Source organism: Caloenas nicobarica, chromosome 2 (genome assembly GCF_036013445.1).
Source record: "Caloenas nicobarica isolate bCalNic1 chromosome 2, bCalNic1.hap1, whole genome shotgun sequence".
Lineage (NCBI taxonomy): Eukaryota > Metazoa > Chordata > Aves > Columbiformes > Columbidae > Caloenas > Caloenas nicobarica.
The window spans coordinates 116,066,853-116,079,430 of record NC_088246.1 but is presented as its reverse complement, the minus strand read 5'-3'; the positions used below and the strand labels follow the sequence as shown (position 1 = coordinate 116,079,430).

At 39.2% G+C, this 12,578-nt stretch overlaps 1 protein-coding gene across 2 annotated transcripts in view; it reads left to right on the top strand.

Moving 5' to 3' along the window:
• The window catches only part of NPC1 (NPC intracellular cholesterol transporter 1), a 28,374-nt gene that overhangs the window by 14,885 nt on the left and 911 nt on the right, over positions 1-12,578 (top strand). The window contains exons 9-24 of one of the 2 annotated variants that reach the window (XM_065627620.1): positions 292-518; positions 1,083-1,183; positions 2,125-2,227; positions 3,202-3,391; positions 3,804-3,986; positions 4,679-4,793; positions 5,581-5,708; positions 5,798-5,938; positions 6,501-6,590; positions 6,701-6,891; positions 7,669-7,784; positions 8,359-8,488; positions 8,875-9,075; positions 9,941-10,172; positions 11,222-11,335; positions 12,137-12,299. In XM_065627620.1, the coding sequence (XP_065483692.1) occupies positions 292-518; positions 1,083-1,183; positions 2,125-2,227; positions 3,202-3,391; positions 3,804-3,986; positions 4,679-4,793; positions 5,581-5,708; positions 5,798-5,938; positions 6,501-6,590; positions 6,701-6,891; positions 7,669-7,784; positions 8,359-8,488; positions 8,875-9,075; positions 9,941-10,172; positions 11,222-11,335; positions 12,137-12,299 (2,425 nt within the window). Of the gene's footprint in view, positions 1-291; positions 519-1,082; positions 1,184-2,124; positions 2,228-3,201; positions 3,392-3,803; positions 3,987-4,678; positions 4,794-5,580; positions 5,709-5,797; positions 5,939-6,500; positions 6,591-6,700; positions 6,892-7,668; positions 7,785-8,358; positions 8,489-8,874; positions 9,076-9,940; positions 10,173-11,221; positions 11,336-12,136; positions 12,300-12,578 lie in introns of those variants that run through there. The other variant, XM_065627621.1, reaches the window with a different exon arrangement.

Here is a 12,578-nt window from a genome sequence, read left to right as displayed (position 1 = left end):
ATTCATATTAAAAATCCAAGTATTACCATAAAAGCTTTTTGCTGAAAACCTTGTCTTCTGACCTCTTCTATTAGAGGTAGACCTGCAGGCTAAGTTCCGGTAAGTACTCTTGCTGCAAACACAGAAATAATGAGATTTAGTCATGTGCTTCTGTTGGTGTGTACCACTGCCTTTGGAAACTTAGAGGAATACAGCATGCACTGAAGTCTTGTCTTGCAAGGGAAATGCTTTCTTGTGCTGCTCTTAAAACTATGGTGTGTATTGTGGTTTTTTTTTTTTTTTTTCTCCAAGGTACTGGATTTGCAGGATGCTATTGTCAACATAACTGCTTCTTTTGACAATGAGACTGTAATGCTGAAAGACATTTGCTTGGCTCCTCTTGCTCCCTACAACAACAACTGCACTATACTGAGTGTACTCAACTACTTTCAGAATAGTCATTCCGTACTAGATCACTCTGTTGGGGACGAGTTCTTTGTCTATGCTGACTACCACACTCACTTCCTATACTGTGTTCGGTAAGCAGGATGATGACGTGTTTTTTGAACTGTAGGCTAACTAGGTATTTGTCTTGCTGGCAAACAAAATTAGCTCATTCTTGCTGCTCTCTTGAACCTTTTCTCACCTCTTTTTAAACTCACAATACTATGTGGAACTGCAGGTTAGTATAGATTGCTTCTGTTTCTTTGTCTTAGTACTTTAACAGGAGTTGTGTTTTAATCGGGTTTCAGGTTACGCTTGGTTTGGTGTAGGCAGTGGCTCTGTTTTACCTTAAACGTGTTTCAAATACTTCTGAGAAGCAGAATTCTGATATAGAAGACAGTTTCTAAGTTTTCCCTTCAGTTCACAGTTCAGTGGGCAGAAGCCACTCCTTTTCCTAGGAACTATAAGGAAGACACCCTTAAAACTGTATTTAAATTCAAAGCAAACATAGCACAAGGGCAATGTATCACTAAGAGTCTTATCTCATTTCTCTCTTGATAGTCAGTTATAACACAACAGCTTTTTTTGTTTTTTGTTCTGTGGTGCTGTGCCTTAGTTGTTGAGCAGAAGCTAACAGTTGTTGCTGGTGATCTCTCTAGGGCTCCAGCATCACTGAACGACACAAGCTTGCTTCACGATCCCTGCTTGGGAACATTTGGTGGACCTGTATTTCCATGGCTGGTGTTGGGAGGATACGATGGTAAGTAGCAAAACAGTGTTGCAGTTTGTCTTGAAAGTCTTGTGTGCTGCCTTTGGCACTAAAGGTGCACTCTCATTCACCAGATGCTTAAATGCACTCCAGAGAAACTGGAGTTTTGTTCAGCTTTCAGTAAGTAAGGACATTTTAAATTTTCAGTGGATCAGTGCTGAGATTGGAGACAGACTAGGCATTTCTAGAGTAGTCATTACTAGAACATACTTGTCTTGTTGACAAGCATGCGAGTGTTCAGTCTACTTTGGGCCTACTAAAGGATCTTTAGTTTTTAGAGACTAGATAAGACATGAAGTATCTCAAGTTGACACGCTGGAACATGTGTGTTTTGCTTTTGAGTAAAATGAAATTTTGTTACTGATCTGACAAAGCAGTTAAGGATAGGTTAAGATGTTCATAAAGGAATCCATTTCATAATTATTCTGAAGCCAGAATTTTGTTGAAGCAATTTATCCAATTAAACATAACTTTATAGATATATCAAACACAAATGTGCTAAAACAGCCTTTGAAGGCAAGCACTTGATTAAACCGTAGATTTTTGTACTTCCTTTGAATAAAAGCCAAGTATGCAAGAGGCATCATGTTTAAGAAATCACATCCTGTTATCTCACAAGATGGAAAGTCATAAGCACTGGTTATATAGTAGCCCCTTGTCTAACAATGCAATGACGTGATGTTGGGGTGCCATGAACATGGTAAACAATGAATGATTACTTTTGAATGCAGTCTGCAATGCTTATTAACTTCCATTCTCACTGCGGTAATGTCTATTTCAGTAGTGGTTTGTTGTTAAATAGATCGCATTTAGTGGAGCTGTGGGGATGGAATTGCTTTGGCCAATACTGATTTTAAACTTGATTGTAGCTGCCTGTAGGAATGTAGGCTGCATTTGGTAATGCCTGACAATTTTTCTTTCCTATTCTATAGAGGAGAACTATAATAATGCTACAGCTCTTGTTATTACTTTTCCTGTCAACAACTACTACAATGACTCAAGAAAGCTAATGAAAGCTTTGGCATGGGAAAAAGAGTAAGTAGGCTTCCTGTATTCTGAAATGCATAAATTACTTAGAGCAACTTTTAAATGTAGATAAATGAAAAACACCTGTACTGCATTGGCAATTTCTCAGTGTAACTACAGGGGTGTTTTGAGAAGCAGCAAAACCCATTAAGGACAGAATGTACTGGTCATAAGACTTTCACTTTATCTGGCATACTTCATTTGCTTTGAGGAGATAAGTTCTAGTCTTGTTAGTGACAAACTAGTCCAGTAGTACTTGCTGATAAGTAACTTTAGAAAGGATTTGATATATTTCACTTTGGCTAGACTTACACAGGTAGACTCTCCTGTTTATTTGACAATTATCACTAGTGGAAAGGTCCAGCATTATCCTTTGATTCTTAAGCTGTAATTTTTACAAAAGTCTTCCAGGTGAGGTTCTAAAGCTTTCATCCCCTTCACCATCTTGAAGACCTGATGTTGGCTTACACAGGCCAACTGTTCTGGATAGCGGTTCAGATAAAAACTACTGCACTAGAAAGTCTGAGACTTAATAAAAGTATAACTAGTGTCTACCTGTGTCACAAGCACCTCTCTTCAGTTAGGGAACTGAAATAAGGGATAATAAATTGCTCAAGTACTGTAAGCAAGCTGCAGTCATTTCACATGTCTGGCTTTGAGGAAAACTGCATTTATGCTTTGAAATGGTTTATGCTTATGCAAGATATCTGATTGTCCTCAAACTCTGGAGAGAACATGGAAGGTATTTCAGCATAGTGTATTTCTAGTGCTTGGAGTAGAGTTCTAGGGATGTGTAGTGAGCAGCCCTCTTTTAAAAATGAGCAATGTCCCTCAAAGTAGTTTCTGGCCACAGTGGACTCTTGTACCACATAGATTATTTAAATTTGCCTTCAGCTGACTTCCAAATATTTTCAATACAAAATGTTTTATCCTTTAAAGTGTGACTGATTTTTTTTTTTTTTTTTTTTTTCCTTCCCTTTTAGGTTTATTAACTTTTTGAAGAACTATGATAATCCAAACTTGACTGTATCATTTTCTGCGGAACGGAGTGTTGAAGATGAAATCAATCGTGAAAGCAACAGTGATATTAGCACTGTAGTGATAAGCTATATTGTAATGTTTCTGTACATCTCCATAGCTTTGGGACACAGCCAGGGCTGCAGAAGAGTAATGGTATGTGTATAGTTCTCATAGCTATAAACACTGAAGCTACAGATTGCTGATTAGTTTTTCTTAGCTTTAAGTGACTGAAATATTTTTGCAAACTGCTCATATTCAGTCTTGTATTAAAATTAAAGCATCGAGTACTCCTTGGGCAGGAACTATGGGAAGCATTGTCCTTGTCATACTTGACAATTTGTGTGCTTCATAGCCTCAACTAAGTCTATTTTCACTTGAGGTGTCCAGTTAACTTAAGCTTTAAGGCTTGTAACTTCAATTTATTTTTAAAATATCCAGATCTTCAAAAGAATCAGGAAAGCGTTCTACTAACTACACAAAATATGTAAGAATATGGTTTTTACCTTTGCTATAATCTGTCCTGTTTGATGCTGGCTTGGTTGACAGTCATTAACTTTTTTTTTAGGTGGATTCAAAGATCTCCCTGGGCATTGCAGGCATCCTGATTGTACTGAGCTCGGTGGCATGTTCTATAGGCATTTTCAGCTACTTTGGAGTCCCACTGACACTGATTGTGATAGAAGTAATTCCCTTCTTGGTCTTGGCTATTGGGGTGGACAACATTTTCATTATAGTCCAGACACTTCAGGTATGTGTGTGTTCATATAGACTATTCTCAATATGCCTGTCTTTGAAGGCTGTTAACTTGGAGCAGAAAGTCTTCTGCATTCCAGTGTGCAGTCCAGTTGGAGCAGCTCTGGACCCTCACAGAATATCTACGGGTCTTGGAAAGAGAGAGACAAGATTATATGTACATTCTCACTTACTGCTGGTTGATATTAATCTCATGTAACATAATTTCTGGTCCACATTCTAATGATGTACAAATGAATATTATTTTAAACATCCTTCTCTGGTAGTTGTAGAACTCGACTACTGTTTTGATAGCTTGTAACTTTAGTGTATTGTGAGCAGTAATCATTGACTAAACTACATGCTCCAGACTAGGGAGTTCTGACACCAAGTCTTAGTGGGCAATCGGCTTTCTAATTTGACAGGCACAATAACCCACTAAAACTGACACTGTCTCTGGCAAGTGTGTGGTTTTGGGTGAAGTACTGAACTTTACTACTGTATTTTAAGTTAAGTTTGAAGCAAGGCAACAGTGATATTCAAGCTGCTTTTGTATTAGAGAATCTCTGTTTGTTGATCTCATGTTAATGAACTTAAAATGATAAAAGATAGTTTGGGTGTTTGAAAGTGTGTGGATTTTTTATATTTCCTATGAAAGCACTTTTTAAGTTGTGTGATTCCTAATTATAATAAATTGCCTTAAAATAGAGAGATGAGCGCCTTCAGGGTGAAACTCTGGATAAACAGATTGGCAGAGTCTTGGGAGATGTGGCACCCAGTATGTTTCTCTCATCTTTTTCGGAGACTGTGGCATTCTTTCTTGGTAAGACTTCTTTAATATTTGAAGACAAGAGTCTGCATGTTGCAGGAAAAAATGCAAAACTAAAAAATAAAAACTAAGCAAGATTTTTTTAGAGGAAGTTTAGCTTAGTTGTTCATTGCTATAATCAAGTTCAACTTGGCCTCTGCTGAGAATAGGCATTGTAGTACTTTATGAGACTGGCACAGTTAAGAAGATGTAATTCTACATCTGTCAAGCTCTTCAGCTTGAAAGGCAAGAGCCTTTTACTGATTTGTAGTGACTGACAAATCGAAGTTTGACCTTAGTAATACATCAAATAACAGGGTGTACTAGCTCCTACATTGTTTGATCATCTTGCTACTGCTTGGAAAAACGTCCCATGACAGATTATGTTTGAGGTTCACTCTTACGGTATATGTCAGAAGCATATCTTTTGTTGGCACCCTTCAGGTATAAATTTGCCTTCTTTCATAATGAACTTGTTTATTTAGAGTGTAATTTACCATTGGTTCAATTTGCATTGAGTGGTTCAATATTGAAGCAAGATCTTGCTTGACAACACTCCTTAACTACCCTCTTATGTGGCCTGCACAAGACTAGTGACTTTAGAACTCAGAAATGTCTCAAAGCTGCTCACTTCTTTGCACAGTTTGCTGTCAAACAGATCAAAGACAGCAGCTGTAGCTAGGCTCATATCAGCTAGGCTTTGTCCTGTTAATGTTTAAATTGGATATCTGTCTAGAAAATGCTCATGCGTTTCTGAGAGCAGGGAGCTTGCTTGTTTAACAAACTGGGTCACTTCCTTCAGGGACACTGTCTACGATGCCAGCGGTTCGCACTTTCTCCCTTTTTGCTGGAATGGCTGTGCTCATAGACTTTATTCTTCAAGTCACTTGCTTTGTAAGTCTCCTGGGCTTGGATATCAAGCGTAAAGAGGTGAGTATAAATGCACCCGTAACTGCAGTGTAATACAGATAGCATCTTCTGCAGAACAGTACTCAGTCTGGTATTTAATCAACTTTCAGGGGAATGGACTGGATATTCTGTGTTGCATCAAAAGCAATGAAGAAATGAGTGAAGTCCAGCGTTCTGAGAGCATGTTATTTCTGTTCTTCAAAAATCTGTATTCTCCATATCTGCTGAAGAACTGGATGAGACCAATAGTAGTATGTACACTCTGTTTACAGTAAGCAGTCATCTAAACTTGAGCAAAAGTGTAGTGAGCCTGAAGGTTGCATACTGAAGAAGAATCTTCAGCACAATGAAACAAATGAAGCTTCTGGGATTTTTTGCTTTCAGCCTTAGTATTGGAATAAACTTTTGTAGCTGCAAGAGTATTTCTAGTAAACAAGAGGCTTGACCTTGGATTGTCCAAGGCCCAGATTTAAGAGTTGCATTACTGACAATCAAATCACTTTAGGCATATGCCAAAAATCACCACATGTTGGCTCCTACACAGTGTTGTTGCTGAATCTGTGATTCAGTTTGAGGTTACTGTGCTTATTTGCAGAAGGTGCTTGGTATATCCTTCACTCCTGCCTTTTAAGTATAAATTTTCCTTTATGGCTCTGAAGGGAACTCTGAGTACCTAGGTTTTACTCCAACTAGTTTACTAATTTGGGGTATCATACTTAAGCTAGAGCTTTTTGCATGGTTGCTATTAACTTAATAAATTATTGCTTCTTGTTTCTGTGTGGTTTTCACTTTCATGAATTTTCTCTTTTGCAGATAGCAGTGTTTGTGGGTGTTCTTTCATTTAGTACAGCAGTCATACACAATGTAGAGATTGGACTGGATCAGTCTCTCTCAATGCCAGATGTAAGTCTTAAGATCATGGTGCTCTTCAGCAATTTGTGGCTAAAAGAGATTTGATATCTTATTGTGCTACCTCAACATTGTCATAGTAACTAAAAACTTTTCCCTTTAAGGACTCCTATGTAATGGATTACTTCAGCCAGCTCAGCAAGTACCTGCATGCAGGTCCTCCTGTCTACTTTGTCCTAGAAGAAGGCCACAACTACACCTCTTTGGAAGGACAGAACATGGTGTGTGGTGGAATGGGATGTAATAACGATTCACTTGTCCAGCAAGTCTTCAATGCTGCAGAAATTAGTAGCTAGTAAGTCTTTCATGCTTTTCTCTGCATAGTCACATGGAAGAGATGTAGCTGGCTAGTGTGTCCTTCAATTTAGTTCAGGCTCAGCTGTTGATTGTACAGCTGACACTTTGTTTTATACTGTGGTTTGGGGAGGGAAGGGGAAGGGAAGAAGCTGTGACAGTCTCCTAGAATGAGGATAAAATCTGTGTGGACTGGTGGCATATGTTGATGTAATTGGGTTTGGAAAAGGGGCTTGATCATTCAAGGAATCTGGGAATGGTAGGAAGAAAAACTTGCAAAGACCTTTCAGTATGGTTAAGCTCTTCTGGAAAATGACTTGCATGCTCAGCTTCTAAGCTTGGTGGATAAACTAGCCTAGCAAGGCTAAGCAGGAATTGTATCTGGAGTTCAGTAGCTAACAACTGAAGGAGGTATCTTCCCCATTCCTTTAAGTGTAGTTCAGTGGTTTTATTTCAGCCTAAGTGAAGGAGATACCTTGCTTATTAACTGAGGCAACAATATGTAGAACAGGATGGGTCATAGAGTGGACAGGGGATGGAAAGCTGAGCTTGCCAGTGGAACTTGAATGCATGGGAGAAGCTCCTGCTGTTTTCTGGCTGCAGCGTTATAAGCAAGACTGGCTTTTGGCTGGGGTACTGGAGCAGGGGGACTATGGGGAGAGCTAACTAGCTTGGACCAGAATGAGTGGCCATGGAGTAAGTCAGAACTGGAGAGATCAAGGGATGTGTTCTGGAACGAAACACAAAATTACTGGTGACGGTTGTGTTATTTTATTAGCACAAGGATAGGCTATGCCCCATCATCCTGGATTGATGACTACTTTGACTGGGTGAAGCCACAGTCGTCCTGTTGCAGAGTCTACAATACCACTGGGCAGTTTTGCAATGCATCAGGTATTGACGTCCATCTTGTTGCTAGGGGATTATCTTGGTTTATGAGTTTGTGCAGACAAAACAATTTTTCGTGGTATGAGTCAGGCGAACAGCTTTCCTTCGAGTGAGCTGGCACCTCTTGAGTTGCCCTCTGACTTATGTGAATTGCTGTTTGATTGAACTTACACATTCTACTGGAATGCTGCAAGTTGAAGATGGCCAACCTAGACAGCCAGTCTAATGACTATTACGAAAATAACATATTATAAAATGTTGATCCTTCTGCTGGTTTCATTAGAGTACAGAAACTTAGTGTTCTGGTTTTGTTCAGATCTTTCGGTTTGGTATAGTTCTTATCTGGTCTAATGTAGATAGTACACAAGTAACTGAGTTCTCTGATAGCCCTTGCCTTAGTAGTAATAAATAAAAGTAAAGGACTACAAATTTTATATGAATTTCAGGGCTGATCAGTTATTTCATCAGTGAAAATGCTTTTTATGGAATTGTATCCTGTAGTGTTGCAGGTCAGAATTTACTAGTGTTACAACAAAGAATACTTGGTCCTCTAACTGACCTTCTTCCTATATTTCTTCAGTCATTGATCCATCTTGCACTCGTTGTCGACCACTGACTCAAGAAGGCAAGCAGAGACCACAGGGCAAAGACTTCATGACATTTTTGCCAATGTTCCTATCAGACAACCCTAATCCTAAATGTGGCAAAGGGTAAGAGCCATATTCTGTACATCTTGTTTAGACCAGTGTGTCAAAGATGCTTGCTCTGTAAGTGTGACTTTGTCTGCAATGCTGAGAATCTAATGTCCTTCTAAAGGTCATAAAAACACTGACATGTCACCTGTTCTATAGTATTTTCTGAAACAAAACTTGGAAAACAAATGCATCATCAACTAAATGGAACAGCAGCTCTCCCTTGTACAACGAGAAACAACTTTTATAGTCAGTCTGTTCCAGTATATCTTGTGAAATGTTGAAATGTATTGTGCTCTGAAGCTTTTAGCAGTTTTGGAAACTGTTAGAAACGAGATGGAGTTATAAAAGCTAATACATTTGAATGGTGCTGACATTGACATAAAAATGTTATGTTTATATAGAGGTCATGCTGCATATAGCTCTGCTGTCAACTTTATAAACAACAAATCTGATGTTGGAGCTACTTATTTTATGACTTACCATACTGTACTGAAAACATCATCTGATTTTATTGATGCCATGAAGAAAGCTCGGGCCATAGCAGATAACATTACTGAAACCATGGGCATCAAAGAGAAGAACTACCGAGTGTTTCCTTACAGGTATGCTTAGATCTTTCTTGCCTTAGTGACAAATATTCAGCTTGAACTGAGAAAAGGTACTGGTTAATAACATCTTGGAGACTTGAGTCTTGAGTTTTGTCTAACGAGTTGTAATATAGCGACTCTGGAATTTCTAGTAAAAAACACAACTTACATCTACAGCACTTACTTCCCTTTGCTTTGGCTGTTAGCTAGCTAAAATCAAGAAACCTGTCCTTTAATACAACGGTGTCTCTGGCTTCAGCTCGGGCACTTCCTAGCTTTCATAGTAGGGTTTAATAGTTGTAACTTAAGCAGATATGTTGACCTGAGTTGTTGCAAGCTGTAATGTGAACTTATTGACTTAAAATTTAAGTTATTTAAACCTAAAGCGAAGGCAGCAGTGATGTGTAGTGCCTGTCTAATGGTTGCATGATTAACATACTGAAGAATCTGTAAGAGTACCATGATGAAATGGAGTTGGAATTGGTATCTGTACAGCTGAAATACCGATCTCTTAGCTTCAAAGAATTCTATCCATTATTACAGTCTTACTGCATAATGAATCAGTTCAGACCCTCTGCAGTAGTTCCTGCAGGTACCACAATCAACCTGAGGAACTATCTCCTGGTAACTGCTGTAGCTGCTTATATTGAAGTGTGGGAATTAATCTGACTTCCAGATACAACCTTTATTTGAAGAGTTAATGAAGAGCTGTTGTATAACAGCCAGCATCCTGTAGGAGCTGTTCCACTGATGCTAGGAAGCCAGTTCCCGTTGGTGACTTCTGTAAGGAGAGAACTACTTTATCCTTGGCACAGAAGCTAATCTAATATTAGCATATAGTAAGGAAGATGGCTAACTGCAACTTCTCTTCTTTCCGCAGTGTGTTTTATGTTTTCTATGAACAATACTTGACAATTGTGCATGATGCTGTCTTTAACCTCTGCATCTCCTTGGGATCGATATTTTTGGTGACAACAGTGCTGCTTGGTTTTGAAGTATGGGCTGCTGTCGTAGTTTCAATAACTATTGCTATGATAATTGTCAACATGTTTGGAGTGATGTGGCTCTGGGGCATCAGCTTGAATGCGGTTTCATTAGTGAATCTTGTCATGGTAAGTTAACAAGGCATTCCTCTGTTTCTGTTTCCAAGTCTTGAGCAGTTCTGTCTTATATTTTTATATTCCTGATGCTGAGTAGTATTTTCTACTAAACTGTGACAGGCATTTGAACAGTAGTGGAACTATCTTAATACATCTAGATGGTGGGTTGAAAACAGGTTTATTCTGATGACTAGTCCTAGTACTGATAAGATGCTGCATAGCGGACAGTTCAAGTGCTGGTGGTGGTCTCTTCTGTTCTGCAGCAACAGTTGTATTGCTACTGTATAGGCCAGGTGCTGTTGCACATCAACAGAGGTTGTTGATGCCTAAGGTAAGGATACATAGGTTAGTGTTAAGGCTTCTGCTGCATTCATGTTCTACAGAGTAGATCTGTGTGCACCAGCCTGGTTCTTGCGTAAGTGGGTGAAACCACTTGGGCAGAGAGTGCCTTGGTGAAATGCTCCAGAACTTGGTAACTAATTGCTGAGTGCTGGAGCCCTGGTTTACCTTTCCTTGGAGATATTTCTGGCAGATCTGAGACAGTTATGAGAGAATAAACTGTTGCCCTGTGTTACAACCAGGCATATGTTCATGTAAGTTTAGATGAGATTTGCCAACTGTTAATTCAGTGTTGTAAATGACTATTTAAATAGCTGAACTTTTATGGTATCAAATCAGCATGTATATTCAGTGTTATCCTAAAACAATGTTATTGCAGCTAATATCTGTAAACCGATCTTAGTGCTCAGTGTTCACTGCAGGCACTGTATTGAAGCCAGCTTTCTTCAACACCAAGAAACTTTTGTTCTCCAAAATGATCTCATGCTCTGATTCCTGTTTAATCAGATTAGTTGTCCATCAGTAATGACTGGTGGTAAAATGCCATACAGCACCTGCTAGAGCCTCTAATAACCAAGTAATACTGTAACTTCCAATGACGTTTTAACCCTGGGAAGTGATCAGAGCTGCTAGAACCTTTCTAGCCTGTCTAGAGGTCTGAGACCTTACCATCAAAGTGCTCATTTAAATGATATTGTCATGTGTGTTTCTTTTCACTCTAGAGTTGTGGTATTGCTGTGGAATTCTGCAGTCACGTGACAAGAGCGTTCACTGTTAGTACTAAGGGCAGTAGAGTAGAGTGTGCAGAAGAAGCTCTGTCTCACATGGGCAGTTCAGTAAGTATCCACTGTACTGGGGGGCAGGGTGGAAATGAGTAGCCAAGTTACAACTTTACAGACTATGGTGATATCCTGAAGTTGTAAGGATGGCCTTGCATTTTCTTTTCAGAATACTTGATTAAACCTCTTAAAGGTCAGCCTATGTTCCTACTAGTAATAGAGGTGCTCAAGACTCAATTTTTAGTCTGATAATACTACTACCTAATTCTAGAGAACAGAGCTAAAAGCCTTACCTGAACTAGTAGTTTGGATTAATTTTGAATTGTCCTGTTAAAGTGCTTCTCTTTTGCACATACTCAGAGGTGACTAGGAAAAGATTCTTCTGAATAAGGGATGCAATCGGAGCTTTGGGAATGCATGCAGGGTGCAGTGTTTAGGTGGTACTGTCATGTCACTTAAACTAAGATAAGTGACCTGGATGGGGTTGGAGTAGACTGTTCTGGTGGTGCATGTACCGGACCCAGGTAAGGCACTTCACTGGAATGAGAGTTATTTCAGTAGTAGTTTTCATCTTTATCTGCCTGAAGTAAACATTAGGTGGCTGTACAGATTAGAGTGACTTTTTAATCACACTGAGCCTGTCCTGTGGTGTCAGGTTCTAGTGGGGACAAGAACTTGAACTCTTCTCCCAAGTAGTCCTTGGATTTGGTTCAAAGGACTAACAGTCAAGGAGGTATGCTGCACATAAGAGCCTCAAATTATGTAAGAATTTTAGCAAATGTTAAAAACTTAAAGCAAATGGATTACATAAAGCCCTACTTATAACTTTAAAATACTTATTTTTTTTTTAATTGACAGGTTTTCAGTGGTATCACACTGACCAAATTTGGAGGAATCATAGTACTGGCTTTTTCCAAATCTCAAATCTTCAAGATATTCTACTTCAGGATGTATCTAGCTATGGTTCTGCTGGGAGCAACACATGGACTAATGTTTCTTCCAGTTCTGCTTAGTTACATAGGTAAGATGTGACAATCTGCTCTAAAACACTTCAAATGACAATAGCTAGCTACATGTGGACACTTTCTCTCCAATTAAATGGAAAGGTTGCAGAGATAAAAAGCAGCACTGAATGTGCCTCTGTTCAAGTCGCAGGTCTGTTGGAAAACAAGGGGTGACGGGTGGCAGTGGAAGCTCACTGAACTGAAGCAACCACAGCTGGCCCTGTGTGGATTGCACTGTGCTGCTCTGCAAGGAGGCAGCTGCTGTGGCCCAACTGACAGCAGCATGATTCATGTCT